Source organism: Sinohyriopsis cumingii, chromosome 18 (genome assembly GCF_028554795.1).
Source record: "Sinohyriopsis cumingii isolate HCF-2022 chromosome 18, ASM2855479v2, whole genome shotgun sequence".
NCBI lineage: Eukaryota > Metazoa > Mollusca > Bivalvia > Unionida > Unionidae > Sinohyriopsis > Sinohyriopsis cumingii.
In genome coordinates, this window is record NC_142978.1 from 59,223,178 (window position 1) to 59,243,568 (window position 20,391).

General features: G+C 35.5%; 1 protein-coding gene across 1 annotated transcript in view; it reads left to right on the top strand.

Annotated features, from left to right (window-relative positions):
• The first annotated feature begins 1,598 nt into the window (after positions 1-1,598).
• LOC149776744 (nucleolar MIF4G domain-containing protein 1-like) overlaps positions 1,599-20,391 on the top strand; it is a 92,073-nt gene continuing 73,280 nt past the window's right edge. Inside the window, exons 1-3 of the mRNA XM_089941412.1 lie at positions 1,599-1,902; positions 6,471-6,602; positions 13,580-13,721. Coding sequence (XP_089797538.1) covers positions 1,687-1,902; positions 6,471-6,602; positions 13,580-13,721 — 490 coding nt within the window. The 5' untranslated portion in view covers positions 1,599-1,686. The remainder of the gene's footprint in view (positions 1,903-6,470; positions 6,603-13,579; positions 13,722-20,391) is intronic.

Genomic DNA, 20,391 nt, shown 5'->3' on the forward strand with positions numbered 1-20,391 from the left:
GGTTTTGTAAGCGCTCACGTACGATTGTGAGGATAGTAGATTATGGATTTTGTTTATTGTTTCTTAGCGTATGTGTTTGTGTGTTTGTGTTTGTACCCGCTCACGTACGATTGTGTGGATAGTAGATTATGGATTTGTTTATTGTTTCTTAGCGTATGTGGAGAGTATAGTTTGGGTTTTGTAAACGCTCACGTACGATTGCGAGGATAGTAGATTATGGATTTTGTTTATTGTTTCTTAGCGTATGTGTTTGTGTGTTTGTGTTTGTGTTTGTACCCGCTCACGTACGATTGTGTGGATAGTAGATTATGGATTTGTTTATTGTTTCTTAGCGTATGTGTTTGTGTGTTTGTGTTTGTGTGTTTGTGTTTGTACCCGCTCACGTACGATTGTGTGGATAGTAGATTATGGATTTGTTTATTGTTTCTTAGCGTATGTGGAGAGTATAGTTTGGGTTTTATTATATGAAATGAAAAAGTAGGGGATGTTTTCCTTCACGTCCGCGCGTTGTTTGGCCATGATCTAGGTAAGATCAATTTTACGTTTTAGGGGGATGTTTTTCCTTCACGTACGCGCTTTAAGTATAAGAACCCACAGTATTCGTCGTTCAAACCATTCTGCAAAGAATAAAAAAGAAGATGGCTTCTAACCAAATGGACAAAATACAATCATTACAAGACGTTTTAGACAACTTAGGAATGATGGAGCAGATGTTGATAAGACTGGTTGAAGACCATTATTCCTATAGTCCCCATCGTGTAAAGATGGAAATTAATAACTTAAAAAAGGTAAAGGACAAGATTAGTGGTGTCATGAAAGAGATAAAGGAGGAGAAGGAGGATGAAGAGGAAAGAATAAGAATAAGCAAATGGAACGAAAAGATTGAAAAAGAAGAAGAAAATGAGAAGAGGAAGAAAGAAGAGGAGGAAGAGAAGAAGAAAGAAGAGCAGGAGAAAAAAAAGAAAGAAAAGAAGAGAAAGAGTGTTGGAGATAAAATAAGAACTTGGTGGAGAAAAAGAAGAAACTAGAAGCAGAAAAAAACCCAAAGGCCCTTTTCAGGGCCAGCCATATTTCTCGAAAAGAGATAGCCTTTCCATTGCCTACCCCTTTTTTTAAATTTAAATTTAAATTTAAATTTAAAAAAACCTTTTTAAAAAAAAAAAAAAAAAAAAAATCCCAAAAGCCCAAACTCTATTCCCCATGTTAATTTCCCTTGTCCCTAGACAGACCCAAACTCTATGTTAAATTCCCATTGTCCCTAGAGTTGCCCACGATTTTTCTCCATGTTAAATTTCCCTTGACGCTAGAGTTGCCCAAGGGGTCTTGTAATGCTAATTCCCATTGACGGTAAAGTGGCCCACTTAACTACTCACACACACACACCCCGTTGCTACAAAAAACTGTATGGTTATCCGTAAAATATTTAAACTTGGAGGATCTATCTATCTGTCCGATTCCGTTTGTTAGTGCTTACGTATGCTAAATTTTGTTTTCCTCGCTTCCTTTATAAAAAATAAATTCACCTTTAACATCCGATTTTTTCTCCTCCGTTTCCAAAAATTATACACAGCGACCGTTTCCAACTCGAGTATTACAGCATACCATTCTAGATCCAATATGTCTGCGCCCTTGAAAACGTGGGATTTCAGTTTACAGTTTTAGACGTGTGTGCACTTTAAGCTTAGAATGGGGAAAAGGAAACATCTCTCTCGCAACGATCCCCCGAATCTCAAAAGATTTCGAGCGTCAATTCTCGAATTTACGAGTCAGTATGACCCAGTTGATGATGGTCGAGATGAACAGAAGTTAAATACAGTACGAAAGCTCGGTCGAAAGGAGAGGCGGAAGGAAGCAAGACAACTGAAAAAAGCCAGAAATTTAGCATACAGTCAGAGGAAACCCGTAAGTGTTATGATTCATCATGATGCAGTTTTGAAGTAAGGTCATCCGAATGTATTTATATAAGGTATCGAAAGTTGTGACTATCTTAAACATAAAAACCATCTATAAAAATAATAAAAAAATAACCGAACACCCAGAATCATATAAAATTCGATTTGTTTAGTAAAGGACATGAGTATGCTGACTTTCTAAACCATTTGTAGCACATGCTTCAGCCACTTGGCAGGCATAGGACATGAATAAAGAAGTACCAGCATCTGCAATGAGACCAGGCTTTTTTTTTTCTTCTCAATGCAGATGCATGCATCCAAGAATATAAAAAATACAGAACTGTTTCTTTTGTGTTATTTCATGTGATTTATCCAATTCGTAATACGAGTTTTTATATATTTATCAGAAATACATGGTACCACATGATTTACAGTGTGAAACTCTTGATTGTGGTACAAAACATGTTTATAACTTCGGTTTTAATTAGGACAAATAATAAAACCAGAATTTGTCAGCAGTCATATGAGGAATACAGTACCATTTGCCACACCCCATATTAAGTTTCATGAGATTTTAACACAAATTTTCGGATCTTCATTAATTATAAAGTTTAAATTAGCTTATGCTAAACTCTATCAGTGCAATAATTAAAAAACGTAGACTCCATAACAAGGGAAAGATAACTCAAAGCCCCGTTTTTTATATATACTGATGATGCAGTAAAGCAAAATATTGGCAACATATTGAAAAAACCCATCCTTTTAGGTTTTATATTTTCATCTACACTTCACATTTCTCTCAATTCCATCAATTCCCTATTTCACTTACACACAGAAAATACCTCACACCCTCTTGGTAGCATGACCCCTGTCTGACAATATTATTTACATTCTTCTTTATCACATATGTATATTATTTTCCGTAGAGGACTGAACTCCTATGGGTATAATCTTGTCATGACATCATTTCAGATAAATGAATTGAATACATATACACTGCTGTCTGATATTTCTGTGTACCTGTTTTCATGGTTCATGATATGTCAGCCTATTATGCGCATAGCTTTGAAAACATGTAATGTTTATCCATTGGGCTATTGAAATGAAATACATTACTTTGGACTGTTTTGGTCAGCTTTTCAGTCAAGCAATTAGGTCAGGTTTATAGTTGGTTTTGCAAAATTCAACAAAACAATGCCAGAAAGTGGCAAGAGATACTAAACCAGTCTTGTAAAAATTTAGTAAAGTTCAACATTTTATTTAAAAAAATAAGCTATTATATTGAAGATAAACAACAATGAATAGGATATAATGTGTTTACATCATCTTGTTTATGGGGAACAAAATTACAAAATTAGAAACAGACTATATGCCGGGGAATATCTCTGAGCATCCCATTCTACCAGCAAGATGACATTTTGGACAGCAGGTGATTTTGTACGTGTGGAACAACTTCTTGCAAAATTGGAAACTTTGATTAAAATGCAGTATTCTTTTCAGGCATACATTTATGTCTGTTATATAATGTATTTATTCCATGATTCTAAATGATGCATAGTAAATATGATATTCTGGAGTACAAGTTCAAGAAGGTCATGGATTGGGTCTTCATATTGACATAGAAATCACATTTTCATATGCATTTAGGATAGAAATGTGGAATATTTTTGTACACTTTATGAATATCACTTGCTTAATTAAAGGATGATTGATCTTTCTTGATACAAAATTCGACCAAAAACAACATGAGATCTAATGTTTATGGGAATGTTGTATGATTTAGCAGAATTACCTAATGCGCATAATTGGTCAACATAGTAGCATATTAATTTCTAAAGAAACTTGAACATTAGCTTTTTATCTGAATGAGAGCCATATATATATATATATATATATATATATATATATATATATATATATATATATATCTGTGTGTGTGTGTGTGTGTGTGTGCAATAAACTGACAACAAACAGTATCTGATTAGCCTGAGTGCTTTCAACTCCTAATGAGTCTTTTTCAAAGGCAAATAAAAAACATACGACAAACAAATAAAATACAAAAACAATAATGTTGCAAAGCTTAACATAGCTGTTTCTACAGTAATTAAACATTTAAATTTATTATGTTTCAGCTAGTTTATTTCAACTTGTTGCAGATGCTGGAAATAATTTTGATTGACCTAGAAATTGATAAGCCATGAGGACAGCTGCTGTTTTATGTAAATTTATATAAGCTCAAATTACATCCTGTGTGCATTGATGGTTTCATTCCATACCTGTATGTATTGATGGTTTCATTCCATACCTGTATGCATTGATGGTTTCATTCCATACCTGTTTGCATTGATGGTTTCATTCCATACCTGTTTGCATTGATGGTTTCATTCCATATCAGTATGCATTGATGGTTTCATTCCATACCTGTCTGCATTCATGGTTTCATTCCATACCTGTATTCATGGATGCAGTTTTCCAGCACAAGAGAGGCTATACCTGACGTCCAGTATAAATTGTGGACGAAGAACTGGGAAAAACCCTGGAAAGAACCACTGATCCATGAGAAGCTACCTTCAAGCTTTCTCACATACCCATGTTAGCGATACTTCAGACACGAATCCATGCAGACAGAGGTGAGATGGCAGTGATCCGTAATGGGATTGCTTTAGACCATTCACTGATTCAGCCACACAGGGCCCCAAGGATGATGTGTACATTATTTGGAGGGCATTCCATCGATAACAATGTAAATTATTTGGTGGGAATTCCATAGATAACAATGTAAATTCATTGGTGGGAATTCCATATATAACAATGTACTGTAATACATTAGAATGATCATCAAATTAGCATCAAAATTCATTACAGAACATAATATTTCTTTTTCTTTCCTTCCACTTTTCTCTTCAAGGGAAAATTGACGAGAATGACAGTGTTTTGCTTTGATTTTTAGTGCATTGATAAAACATGCACATTTTGCAAAAGTATCAGCATTTTGCCTCACAGTTGTCTGTTCTATACCTTGGATGGTCCCAGGTTATCTGTTCTATACCTTCTACGGTCCCATTGTGTCTGTTCTATACCTTGGAGGGTCCCAGGGTGTCTGTTCTATACCTTGGAGAGTCCCGGGGTATCTGTTTCATACCTTAGAGGGTCCCAGGGTGTCTGTTCTATACCTTAGAGACTCCCAGGATATCTGTTCTATACCTTCTATGGTCCCGGGGTGTCTATTCTACACCTTGAAGAATCCAAACGTGTCTGTTCTATACCTTGGAGGGTCCCAGGGTGTCTATTCTATACCTTGGAGAGTCCAAGGGTGTCTAAATGGTCTAAGATACCAGACATCAGAAATCACTCACATCTGACCTCTGTCCACATCAGTTAGAATGTCATTTCAACCAAAATGGCTATGTGGGAAAGCTTGCCAGTTGTCCCATGGGTCGGCAGTCCTTCACAGGTTCATCCTCTACCAAATATACTGATGCCAAGTGTAGCCTATAATGTGCTGATGAATTGCACTAAATTCTGCAAAACCAAAATAAACATATTCCTTCATGTGACTTTGAAATTATGTGTGTCTGTGCTTAATGGATTTAAATGCAGTGTAGGTCATTACAGCTGAAAAGTTGTTATTCATCAAATGACATTAATACTATGAATATGAAAAAAAGCCATTGAAATGAGTACATTGAGTGCATTCTTTGCCTGTGTAATAGAAGCGACTTTGTATGGTCGTGGATATAAATTCTTTAAAAAAATAGCAAATATATATTTGAAAGTTTGAAGTTTTGTAAGGAAAATTGTAATCTGCTTTCGTTGATTTCGGTCAAAATACTTGTATGTAAGCAATGCAGTAAATTGTGACAGATCAGAAACATAAAATAGAAAAGGAAATGTTTTCCTTTGGAACCAGAAACGCCATGTTATACTTTCATGTTGATCATTGTGAAGTTCAACATACATAAAATTCTATTAGAGCCAAAGAAACTGTCATCTGTATAATAGTCTGTATGCATTGATGACTTCATTCGATATCTTTATGCATTGTTGGTTTCATTCCATACCTGTATGCATTGATAGTTTCATTCCATACCTGTATGCATTGATTTCATTCAATATCTGTATGCATTGATGGTTTCATTCCATACCTATATGAATCCATGCTTTCCTTTCATACATGTATGCATTCATTGTTTCATTCCATACCTAGCATTGATTTTTTCCTTCCATACCTGTATGCATTGATGGTTTCTTTCTATGCCTGTGTGCATTGATGGTTTCATTTCATACTTGTGTGCATTGATGGCTTCATTCCATACCTGTATGCATTGATGGATTCATGCCATACCTGTGTGCATTGAAGGTTTCATTTCGCACCTGTATGCATTGGTGGTTTCATTTCATACCTGTATACATTGATGGTTTCATTTCATACCTGTATCACAGGTTACTACCCACATAAAAACGTGCTAACTCTTTGATGCAAAATGCATCTTTTACCATATACCAGTTTATCCTTAAGTTTGTGGTTTATGTAATCTGTTGTATAACATGTCAGGTAGTTTTTCATTTTGATTTTAGATTCCCACCCAAGATGACATTGAAAAGGAAAAAAGAGAAATGTTAAAAAAGAAGAAGAAATCTGCCAAGCTGAAAAGATCAAAAGCAGTTAGGAAAGAGAAAAAGGCACGGATAAAAATACAAGAACAGAAGGTATTGTGTGGAATGAGTTCATTGGTGTTCTTTTGGCATCTAATGTATTTATTTAATATCAGGAGTTTTCTGTGAAGTGCTGTACAACAAGTTCCATATATTGTCATACAGTTCTGAGTTTTCTGTTAAGTACTACATACACATTGAGGACATTTTAACTGAGTTCTTGGACTTCAGGTATTGAAGGTGGCTATCAGTCAAGCATTGTTGATTCAGACTGCCAACCACTCTTGATGGCCTCAGGGTTGTTAAGTATGTCTGACTCCAAGGCATCCTAGTTAACTGATTGTCAGTCACCTTTAAATGACTTTTATTCTAAAACTATTGGACAGATTTTAGTCAGACCTGACGGAAAGCATACTGGCATAAAGGCCTTTTAACACTGTACAGATGATGCTGATCATTGTACAAATGATGCTAATCATTGTACAAAAGATGCTAATCGTTGTACAAGTGGTGCTGATCATTGTACAAAAGGTGCTGATCATTGTACAGATGGTACTAATCATTGTACAAATGTTGTAGATCATTGTACAAATCTTGTTGATCATTGTACAAAAGATGCTGATCATTGTTCATATGGTACTAATCATTGTACAAATGGTGCTAATCATTGTACAAGTCTTGCTGATCATTGTACAAAAGATGCTCTGTACAAAAGATGCTGATCATTGTACAGATGGTGCTAATCATTGTACAAAAGATGCTGATCATTGTACAAATGGTGCTGATCATTGTCCGAATGATTCTGATCTGCCATCGGATGTGGTTGCTGTTACAAAGCTATAAAAAATCTGTCCATTACCTTCAATTTCTATTTTCAACTTCCCAGAAACATTCTGACTAGTTTCAGCCAAGTTGTGAACACAACATCCTGGCATAGAGGCCCATTAGTTTCGTACAAATAATGCTGATCTGACATCAAATATGGCCACCATTACTAAAAATAGTAACATTTGAAAATAATCAAATATGACCACCATTACAGAAAATAGTAATTTTTGAAAATAATTTTTCCAATATTACTGAAACAGGTTGATCAAAATTGGACAGAAGCATCCTGGTTTAAGTTGTTTTCAAATTTTTACAAAAAGTCAAAATCTGCCATCGAATATGGTCTCTGTTGTTAAAAAATATAAAATCCTTTAACACATTAACCCCTGGAGCTTTTTGTCAGTTTTGCCTGAAATTCGAGTAGGAAACACATTTTGAAAGCTATTTCTGAATAGACTCGAAAACACCAAATCCCCGGTCATTTTTCAATAACATACTGCCTAGTGGTGTTAGAAACATCGATTTTCGTTGCCTATTTGACTCACGCATGAGTAGAAGGGTAAAAGTTGGACTTCTTTTCTTCTTGTTTTGTTTGCTAAATGGAGCCATTATTTTTGTATGGAGACCACTCTTTATTCCAAATGCCCATCTTATCCTACTTTTTGCACAGGCTCGTCTGTCTGCTTGCAGTTCATACTGGTTTGCCTTAGATCTGAGACCAAAAAGTCTAAAATCCAGACACAAAATTGGATTCCGACCACAGGTGAATTTTGGGTAAAAAAATGTCGGGTCCAAAAAATGAGGTTTTTCCATCTGTATTTTGTAGTCCAACTAGATATTCCAGATTATTTGGTATTATTGTAGAACTACATCTGTCTACCTTTCTATAATACCACCTGCTTTAGTGTATCATGCATGACCATGACGCTACAGAGCTCGGCAGTAGGCTACTACCTCCTTCCCCGTAAAGTTGTTGCTAGGGGTTAATGTGTTAAACTACTTATTGTAATAAACAGAATATGTGTCACAAAATGTGCTTTTCAGCCAATTCTTTCAGGCAAATATGATAACCCCATATTTTAAATGTTTCATTTTCACATCAGATTAGTTACGGATCAATGATCTAGTATCTCATCTTGTCTAAAGCAACAGTTGGAAGATAATTGTCAGTTTTCCTGCAAATTATTGTTTGTCAGGTCATTGCTGTCATTCGCTTGTAACTCTTGTAACACGATGGACAATTTAGATATTTAACTGATTCATTTTTTTCTTCTTAATAATAATTAACATAAACTACAAGTACATAATGAATAAAAGCATCTTTATGGTTAAGATGTACATAAAATGTGTCCATTTATCACGTACTTGTAATTCAAGAAACAACTTGAAACATTACATTAGGAATTTACAAGTATTCTCATGTGAAACATTTTCTTTGTATTTTCTAAGATGTTAATGACAATTTGCCATAGCACAAAACAACAAAAGATAGGGGCCCAGAGTGGCCGAGTGGTCTAAGGCACTGTCCGTTACGGATCACTGCCATCAAACCTCTGTCTGCGCCGGTTCAAGTCTCAGATTCAGCCAATGTGGGTATGTGAGAAAGCTTGCCAGTAGCTTCTCGTTGGTCGGTGGTTCTTTCCGGGTTTTTCCCGGGTTCTTCCTCTACCATTAATACTGGCCGCCATGTATAGCCTATCTTGTTCTGAAAAATGGCGTTAAACCCCCACAACAACAACAACAAAAGATACATCATTGTTTTATGTTTCAATAAAAATTCATAAAATCTTTGGGAGCCAACAATTGATAGGTTTGGTGTTGGAAGTAGGTGCACAACATCTCTTAGTAATATTTTGTATTCATCTTCTTCATTTCCCCCATAACTTGCCAACTTTCTTGAAAAATTTGGCTGCCAGTGGTAATTGTGATGTATCGGTTAATCTGAAAACTGATACATTTTTATTTATGTACAGTGTATTAATTATTGAGTATGTCATGTCTTTGATGTATTAGTACATGTACTTTCAAGTATTGATATAGTCCTTTAATTTTATTTTGTTGCATTGTTTTCATTTGTAATATATAATATTGATTCTTTATACACCTCTTGGCTTTTATTTATGCTCTGTGGCACGCCAAATTGTTTAGGGTGATTTCTGAAATAAGCACTCGATGTCAAAAGAAACCGTTTGGACCTTATTCTTGACCTGATGCTGCTGTTGCTATATTGTCTCGTGACAGTACACGATGTCATTTTTAAAAAATTGGATATTGAGCAAAGCAATGTCACATTGTGTAAATTTCCTAGACAAAAGATGAGAATTACATTACTATGCCAGCCAATTCTGTTCCATAAATGTAACGCAAGGTGCACATTTTATTTTGAAGTAATCAAATTATAGGCATTTAATTGAAAATAAAGTATTTATTTCAGTTTAATTAGGTGTGTACGTAAACAATGCATGTGAGTACTATCCTCATAAAATAATAATGAACACAAATCTCTACGCAGTAATCAAGTTTTATGCCTGCCATTTCTGTTCCATCAATATTACTTGATCTGCACAGTTGATCAGAAATAAAAATGTTGATTGTATTGCAAAAAGACCAAATGTCAGTATTAAGGCTAATTTCAGGCATGTCAATTGAATAAATTGGTATATAATTTTAGTTATGTTTCCTAACATCACGGCTGTTTAATGAAGACGCACAACAACATAACAGGTATGGACACTTCTGGACCATAATTGTTACATCAGGCTGGCTTCAGGGTTAGTGACAAACAACCATTTTAAGAGAGTGCAAAGAAAATACTGGTGTTTCCTCAGTGAATTGTTTTATTTTAAAAGTCATCATATACTTGTAAAGATAAACAGTTTATGTGAAGTCTATTTGCTACCTGTTTAAAGAATTCGCTTATTTTGTTTCATATCGCATAACTTACTGGTTCATGTAACATATCATCCTTACTTAACATCCTCAGCAAGCCTCCTGGTCAACTGTAAACAACCTCTGATTATTTACTTACATCCTCAGCAAGCCTCCTGGTCAACTGTAAACAACCTCTGATTATTTACTTACATCCTCAGCAAGCCTCCTGGTCAACTGTTAACAACCTCTGATTGCTTACTTACATCCTCAGCAAGCCTTCTGGTCAACTGTTAGCAACCTTTGATTGCTTACTTGCATCCTCAGCAAGCCTACTGGTCAACTGTTAACAACCTCTGATTGCTTACTTACATCCTCAGCAAGCCTCCTGGTCAACTGTAAACAACCTTTGATTGCTTACTTACATCATGGTCATTGACAATAGGATAGCAAGTGTGCCATGTGCAAATTGAATGCTGTATGCAACTGTTAGTGTTTTCAGTATAAAAAAATAAAACTCAGAATTTTGCTCACATATTGATGAAAGCGGATGGACACAGACAGTTTGTCTGTACATTCATATGTTTGTCAAATGTTGAATATATAAAAGTATTTCAGATTTCTTTAGTCAAACACAATATAAAATGACTTTACAATGAACATCCTACTATGTAATGTAGTGAAAGTATTATGACAGGGCAAAATGTTGAACAGCACATAACCAGTTGGACTGATGCATCACATGTAACAGTGGGGTAGTGCAAATTAAATTCTTTAACATTATTTTTCCCACCAGCAAGACAATATCTATGGATCAGAAGTCAGAATACACAAGTTTGTACCAAACATACATAATTTTATCTACTTGTATTATGACTGTGTGGTCTTAAAATAAGTAATAGAAAAGAGAAAGAAGCAACAAATTTTGTAAAATTCAACAAATTATTTCCCTAGAATCCAAAAGAAAATGGAAGAAAAAACTTTTGGTATTTTTAAATAAATCCCAGATAATCCTAGAATTTCAAACACAAATAAAAAATGATTAAAGTTCTGAACAAACTTTGATGGTGTTATAAAATTAATCCAGTACTGGAAGTGTTGATGTTCCTGTGGTGACCTGTGTCACAGTGATGTGCCAACAGTCATGTTAAATCACAATAATACAATATACGAATATATCTTTCTTTGAATTTCACTATAATTCCCAGTTAATGTCTCACTCCAAGAATATAATTTTAGATGATGAGCACTTTGTATTTCCAGTGAATAAATAAATTCCAGTCCAAATGAAATACTGGACACAATGATTCTTCTGTATTATCTTATAGCACAAATAGACAATTTTGTAGATAGTCCTCTACTTGACCTCAAGTCACAATTAATATTTCATTCTGGAAGGTTCCAAATGTTTAGAAGATAAAATCTTAGTTATAATTAGTATGTCTGTTACTAAAATTACAATAATGAACATGGTAAACACAATGTCCTTTACTTAGGAAAAGATGATAATCCTAATGGTTGACCCATACTCATAGAGAAAATTAGCGAAGTATGCTAAGTATTGGATTTTGGGCAAGGTCAAATCCAAGATACAATTATCCATTGCTTATTCAAAAAGTTCAAAACACAGCTGCTCGGGTCATACTTAGAGTACCATGATCAGAGCACACCTCTCGCTGCTCTGTACCCTACACTGGCTATCCATTTGATCCAGAATCAACCACAAAATTTATTCTCTCTGCTACGTTTCACTGTCGGACTCTAGTCCAACATATCTATCCGATCTCACCCATGTGTACACACCAGCAAGATACTTACGCTCCACTTCTGACAATTGTATACTCATTATTCCCACTATGAAAACAAAGTCATGGACAGCGTTCTTTTGCATACCAGGGCCCATCAATGTGGAATGAATTGCCCACTGAACTTAGACACAAAGACACAGTGATCACATTCAAGAGGGCTCTCAAAACTCACTTATTTCGACTGCAAGAACAAACTTAAAGACCTAATATAGTTTCCTACCTGAAATATTCTCAGCATGTTTTTTTTTATTTTTTAATGTTTTTCTAATTTCATGGTGTTTGTTTTTGTAATAATATTATTATATGCTTTTTATCCTATAGGTGTTGTCTAATGTTGTAAAGTGCTTAGAGCTTCTAAAGATTAGGCGCTATACAAAGTCCTCATTATTATTATTATTATTATTATTATTATAATATATAATGAATTTAAATAAAAACAAACAAACAATGCAAAATAAATACATAACACTTGCAACAATAAGAGTTATTTCAACTTATTACTGACCCATTTTGAATGCAATGTTTCAGAAATTACAGAGGAAATTAATAATTAACAAATACACATTTTATGTCAAAACTGTCTTTATTTTCACAGTAGCACATGTACATAAATAATAAGTAATATTTATGAACAATTAAAGTCTGAAATGCTTTTCACAACCTCTTTTCAACACACACTAGCAACTGATGGCAGAATGTACACAACGCCACTGTCCAGATTTTAAATAAAGCATCCTGGTATGATGACCTTTTATGTTTGTAAAAATGATGCCAATTTGCCATCAAATATGGCAGCAGTTATTAAAGTTAAAGACTTCAATAATTAATTTTAAATAAACATAACAGAATATGACCAAATTTTACAGAAAGTGACCTTGCTTGAATGCCTTTCAGATTTATACAAAAGATCCATTACATATGAGAGCCGTTACTAAAAGTAGAAATTATGTACAGAACTTCATCTAGAGAAATAATATGCTGTACATAATTTTGTCAACTTTGTCAAAACGCACCCTGGGAAAAGGGGTCTTCGTTATTGATAAATGATGTTGATCTGGATAAAGAAACCTTTATACATTTGTTTTGGGGGCCCCGAGTGGCCGAGTGGTCCAAAGCACTCTCCATTACGGATCACTGCCATCTCACCTCTGTCTGCGTGAGTTTGAGTCTCGGATTTGGCCAATGTGGGTATGTGAGAAAGCTTGCCAGTAGCTTCTCAAGGGTCTGTGGTTCTTTCCGGGTTTTTCCCAGGTTCTTCCTCCACCATTAATACTGGCCGCCATGTATAGTCTATCTTGTGCTGAAAAATGGCGTTAAACCCTACAACAACAACAACACATTTGTTTTCATAGTGTATGGAATCAACAGCACTGGAAATATTTAAATAAGACACATCCTTCTGTCCAAGATTTCTTGATGAATCTGTTTGTATTTGACTTTAACTTAAGGCAGTGCCAGTAAGGTGAGTGATCTCAGGCCTGCATGAGCCTCTTGTTTTTAAAACTAATTACTGTTTTGTATTTACAGAGAGATGAGGTCAGAATAAGAGAACTTGAACTGGAGAATAGTTTTGAAGAGAAGGAGATAAAAAGGCTGGAGAAAAAACTTCACTTGAACAAGAGGAAGAGCAAAACACTGCCCATGTCTTTTATCAATGATGGATTGGATTGTATCCTTACTCAAAGTTGTTTCATTGTACAGACTTATTTTACACCGCTTATGCAAGAAGTTCTGAAGTCTTATACAGTCCACTTTTGATGGCTTCATATACCATATGTACTCACTTATAAATTGAGTCAAACTACAAACAACAAAAATAATCTGCCATTGCACATTGTGCCTGCTAATCAGGGTATGACTTGTTTGATCTACTGATTACTCCTAGCAAATTGAACAGACTCAGATCTGCAGGTGCATTATGTAACAGCAGGTCTTGGTCTGTGCAGTTGGCAGTTGACTCTTATAAGCAGCTACATACAATAATTTCAGAGGTTAGTAGTTTTAATGTTCAACTGGCCTTGAGGACTAAAACTTAATGTTGCACCTTGACTGAGCTCTCATGGGGCCATTGGATGTACCTATTTTGCCCACTAATGATCAATATATGGGGATTTGTTAAATTTAAGGGAAGACTGGCAATTTGGAGAGGGGAAAATCTCTTCTGGGCTGCACTGAAAATCTATTATTGTGCTACATTTCACTGTCAGACTCTAGTCCAACATACCTATCCGACCTCACCCATGTGTACACACCAGCAAGATACTTACGCTCTTCTTCTGACAGTCATATACTCATTTTTCCCACTATGAAAACAAAGTCATATGGACAGCGTTCTTTTGCATACCAGGGCCCAGCAACGTGGAATGAATTCCCCACTGAACTTAGACATAAAGATACTGATCACATTCAAGAGGGCTCTCAAAACTCACTTATTTCGACTGCAAGAACAAACTTAAAGACCTAATAATGTTTCCTACCTGAAATATTCTCAGCATGTTTTTTATTTTTTTTATTTTTTTCTAATTTCATGTTGTTTGTTTTTGTAATAATATTATTGTTTCTTATCTTAATATAGGTGTTGTCTAATGTTGTAAAGTGCTTAGAGCTTCTAAAGATTAGGCGCTATACAAAGTCCTCATTATTATTATTATTATTATTATTATTATTATTATTATTATTAATCTTTGGTATAATTAGTTAAATTTCTGTACAAAGAAAGAACAAATGAGATGGTTTTCCAAGGCTAATATCTTAGGCTGAAGTTATTTCTACCCCATCTCTACCTCACCTCATGAAATAAGGTCTTTAAGATCAAACTGCTGGAATTTTTCAACAACAGTATTCTGGACAGGCAGCTTTAATTCTCTGTGTGTGCATGTGTGTGTGTGTCCCCTCAACTTGAGAGCAATAATAGGAGGTGGAGATTAAGTGTGCTTACATTTCACCATATGGTCACTCTAGCCATCAGCTTATTCCATCCCCATGGATACTAAATATATAACATGCTGATTAATACTAAATATATACCAGGCTGATTCAGAGGTCTTGAAAACACTTAATAATGTGTATTAGGATGCAAATTGTTCATCTGGGATGCAAAAAATCACACACACAGGAGTCCACCATATGCATGCAATAGCTGTGTGGCAAATTCAATTGCATGCCAGTCCTGCTTCAACCACCTGCTGAGTGAAAATGTGTTCATCAGTCAATCATTTTAGCTGTGCTTATATTTACAATGACAGAATTCAGTGGCTGAAAGGCCTCCAGATGTACATGTTGTCGATATATATGTGTACATTAAAAGAACATGACACAATAGCTGGACGGTAAGTTTAAAGACTAGCTGTTGAGTGGTGAAAATGTGCTGATATTTACAGTGACTGAATTCAGAGGCAGAAAGACCCTGAGATGTACATGTGGCCATTATAAGAGTACATCAAGATGAACAAATTTAGCTTCCAATATCGTGTTCGTTTCCTAGTGTAACAGAATAAGTAGTGCATGTGACCTCAAAATCAAGACACATCAAGACTTCGTCAAAATGCCATTTTCAAAACTTGTATAAGTATTTTAGGGTTAAACTGCAAATTGACGAAGATTGTAATGAAATTCAGAAGAGTACTGAAGTTGCTAAAGCTGATAGTTCGGATGGAACAGTAGCCAAGTGTAAGAAAGTGTGTGATGCCTGACTTAGTGTTTGGAATAAGGCCTCTCCTTGAATTGACAAAATTCAGTCTCACTCTAATTGACAAACAAGAGCTGTATGTCAGTATTGTGAAGAATTTGAAAAATTAGTCTCAGTGACAACCAATGGTTTTTCTCATCTGGACATTCAGCCACTTCATGTATGCACAACATGCTTACGGGGACTACAGCTTTTGCTGGTGGAGTCCTGGACTCCTAGTTTTAAAATCCTAGCGAGACCTCTGCTAATTTTTACTGCACGTGTTGTTATGACTTTGGGTCTTTTACTTTGTAACAGAATGAAGCTCAACCAACAACTTAAGTACAATGAACAAATAATTTATGTTGCCGAGTTACAAGTGAGACATTTTCAGTATTTTGAATTAAATCCTAAATGACCCTAAATATCCTATTCTTCTCAACTGGAGTCATGTGATCAAGTTAATGTTGACCACATGACCAAGACAGTCGGGTTGCCTAGTAGTTAGAGTGTCTGCCTCGGATGCGGGAGGTCGTGGGTTCGGTCCCTGGCCAAGTCATAACAAAGACTTACAAAAATGGCACTAACAGCTGCCTTGCTTGGCGCTTAGTATTTAGAGGTTAGTGTTAGGACTGGTCGGCCTGGTGTCAGGATAATGTGCAGATATCATAGTGATATAACTGAAAAATTGTTAAAGCTACGTTAAAAATCTAAATCTCACACCACATGACCAAACCATTTTGTACAGTGGCGGATGTTCAAATCTGGAATTGCAGTTCAGCACTGGCTCTCAAAGATTTCAAAAGCTTCCCTTTTTCCTCCTTGGGGTATTGTTCTCTCCACCCCCACTATGATTTCAGTAGCTCCCTTTTTCCACCTTAGGGTATTGTTCTCTCCATAGAGTACTCTGATGTTATCCCAAGAAATAGTATGCACTGATTCTTTGCAGTGTACACCAACTACTGTGTGGGATCCTCTGCTGTTATACAAGTGTTCATTAAGTCATGTTTTCAGGCTTCTAGCAGTTTTCCCTATATAGTCTTTTCCACAATTATCACACTGGTGTTTATAGATGACTAGGAACTTCTTGTTCAAAGGAGTTCGGTATTTTGTAAGTACCAATATTGAGTGGATGGTGTTATAAGGTTTGTGGATCACATTAGCTTTGCTTTCATAAGATCTTTTTGTAAAGTTTTGGAGAGTCCACCAGTAAATGGTAAAAGGACAGTTAGATATTTGCCTCCTTTCTCCTTGAGATGTTCCTCCCTTCTCCATTCTTTTTGAAGAAACACCAACATCCAGTAATTGTAACCATTGGCCGTCAAAGCTTTCTTGATAAGATCTACCTCCAACACATGGTCTTCCTCAACAATACTGTTCACCTGATGCAACAGAGTTTGCACCACTGATCTCATATTTTCAATATGGTGGTTCTAGTGATTTTCAGATACTTGTCTTTGTGGGTAGGTTTGTGGTCTCAATCATCCAATATGTGAACAGAAGCATCCAAAAATGGCAGCTTCCCATCCTGTTTCACTTCGTAAGTGAACTGGATATTTTCATAAATGGAGTTGAGATGCTCTGTGAAATCATCAGTATGCAACATGGTGAAAGTATTGATTATGTGACTCCAGTCCAGAAGTCAATCTTCTGATGAAGGCCTTGTGATAAGGTCAAAAGCTAAGGAGTCATTACCTACTATGCTACAGAAAGGTATCTATTCTTACTTTCACTGAATGCAAATGGCTGTAGCAGCTAGCAATATTCATTCTAGAATTTTCAAGCTTATTTCAGGTCACACATAAGAGATGCATACAAACAATGCCATTGAATAAACATTGAACACAAGCAACAGAATATGGAATTTTGCCAATAATTAAATTGGCCAAAAACATTTCATCAGAGTTGTTTATACCAAACTCTTAAACATAAATAATAAATCAAATAGATATTGAACTAGGCCAAACTTAAATCACCTATCTTTTGATCCCTTCCATCTTTATGTGTGCCACCAAACCTTCCATCCCTTTGCATGCCACCATACCTTCCATCCCTATGAGTGCCACCAAAACCTTCCATCCTCATGATAGCCACCAAATCTTCTATCCATATGAGTGTCACCAAACTTCCATCCCTTTGAATGCTATAATGTCAGACATGCTGTTTATGACAAAGAGAAGATATTTTGAGTTGATGTAAGGAAATATGTCACAAAGGAAATGAAATCATAGTACTGCCTTGATTTGCAAAGCTAGAAGTTACAAGATAGATTGGTTCCACTTAATGATTTAAATATCTCCCTTTCAATGCTCAAGAAACTGCATTTTGTTTTTATTATATATTTTAAAGGCAAAAGTCTTGATCTGTGCAGATTTTTTTCTCCATTCTTTGCCAGGTGATTATTGGCTGCATTAATACATTAATAAAAAGAAGTTCTCCAAATTTTGCACTAATTTTAGAACTGACTTTTTAGCTTGTATGTATAATGCTTTAAATTTGCATTTTGTCAAATTAACGACTGTTTTCGTATGGCAGTCAGGAGATTTTTTTTTCCTTCAGACATTTCTTGTATGGACTGATACAGTTAACTTTGCCAGGGTGGGGGTGCTGTAGAAACAGTTGCATGCAACAGACTTCAGAGAGTAATATCATCAAACAAAAAAATGATTAATTGTACAGATTTTTAGATGCCTTTTTTGTTTATTTCTGCTTTCAAATGTAATGTTTTGTGAAGTCTTGGCAAGCTTGCAGTCTATTTTGGCAACAGATGTTGCACCCAAAGTTTGATTGTCACTTAGTTTCAGCATTCATGAATGCCTGAGTTCTCCATCATTTTCAGACATGATTGTGATTGTGGTGAGAGTAAAAACCACTACTGGAACAGTTTTATTTCTATATTGGATTAAAAGGTTTTCTTAAAAATGTGTACCTTTTGTCACAGACTGTAACAGTCATTGATACAATACTGTATAGGTAAGACTTGCAGAATAGCAGCAGGTCATAGTTCAGTCAGGATAGTTTATATGATTCAAAATAATTATAGAAAAGTTCATACTTGAAGCCTACTCCATGTACCTTGGTTTTTTTGTATGCTTGATGGCACCATCTCATTGATTACATAAATGTATTCTAGAGGGTCCACAGTCTTCCCACTTTTTTTTGTATGCTTGATGGCACCATCTCATTGATTACATAAATGTATTCTAGAGGGTCCACAGTCTTCCCACTTTTTTTTTGTATGCTTGATGGCACCATCTCATTGATTACATAAATGTATTCTAGAGGGTCCACAGTCTTCCCACTTTTTTTGTGTGCTTGATGGCACCATCTCATTGATTACATAAATGTATTCTAGAGGGTCCACAGTCTCCCCACTTTTTTTTTTGTATGCTTGATGGCACCATCTCATTGATTACATAAATGTATTCTAGAGGGTCCACAGTCTTCCCACTTTTTTTTGTATGCTTGATGGCACCATCTCATTGATTACATAAATGTATTCTAGAGGGTCCACAGTCTTCCCACTTTTTTTTTTGTATGCTTGATGGCACCATCTCATTGATTACATAAATGTATTCTAGAGGGTCCACAGTCTTCCCACTTTTTTTTGTATGCTTGATGGCACCATCTCATTGATTACATAAATGTATTCTAGAGGGTCCACAGTCTTCCCACTTTTTTTTGTATGCTTGATGGCACCATCTCATTGATTACATAAATGTATTCTAGAGGGTCCACAGTCTTCCCACTTTTTTTTGTATGCTTGATGGCACCATCTCATTGATTATATAAATGTATTCTAGAGGGTCCACAGTCTTCCCACTTTTTTTTTGTATGCTTGATGGCACCATCTCATTGATTATATAAATGTATTCTAGAGGGTCCACAGTCTTCCCACTTCTTTTTGTATGCTTGATGGCACCATCTCATTGCTTACATAAATGTATTCTAGAGGGTCCACAGTCTTCCCACTTTTTTTTGTATGCTTGATGGTACCATCTCATTGATTACATAAATGTATTCTAGAGGGTCCACAGTCTTCCTGCTTTTTTTTGCATGCTTGATGGCACCATCTCATTGATTACATAAATGTATTCTAGAGGGTCCACAGTCTTCCCACTTTTTTTTGTATGCTTGATGGCACCATCTCATTGATTACATAAATGTATTCTAGAGGGTCCACAGTCTTCCCACTTTTTTTTGTATGCTTGATGGCACCATCTCATTGATTACATAAATGTATTCTAGAGGGTCCACAGTCTTCCCACTTTTTTTTTGTATGCTTGATGGCACCATCTCATTGATTACATAAATGTATTCTAGAGGGTCCACAGTCTTCCCACTTTTTTTTTGTATGCTTGATGGCACCATCTCATTGATTATATAAATGTATTCTAGAGGGTTCACAGTCTTCCCACATTGTTAGATCATTCTGAGAGAGAGAGAGAGAGAGAGGGGGGAATAAAAAAGCATGAAATAGACTTAAATATGGAAATAGAGGTTTTAATAACAAACATTAGGGCTGATATATTTCCTAAATGGGAAAAGAAAGTAGTTCCAAGAGTGATACATGTATTGACATTGTGTTAAAAATGTGATAACATCTGTATGGCTTGATTTGTTTTCACTTAATATTTCCAATATGATTATGAAATATAGAATAGATTCAAGT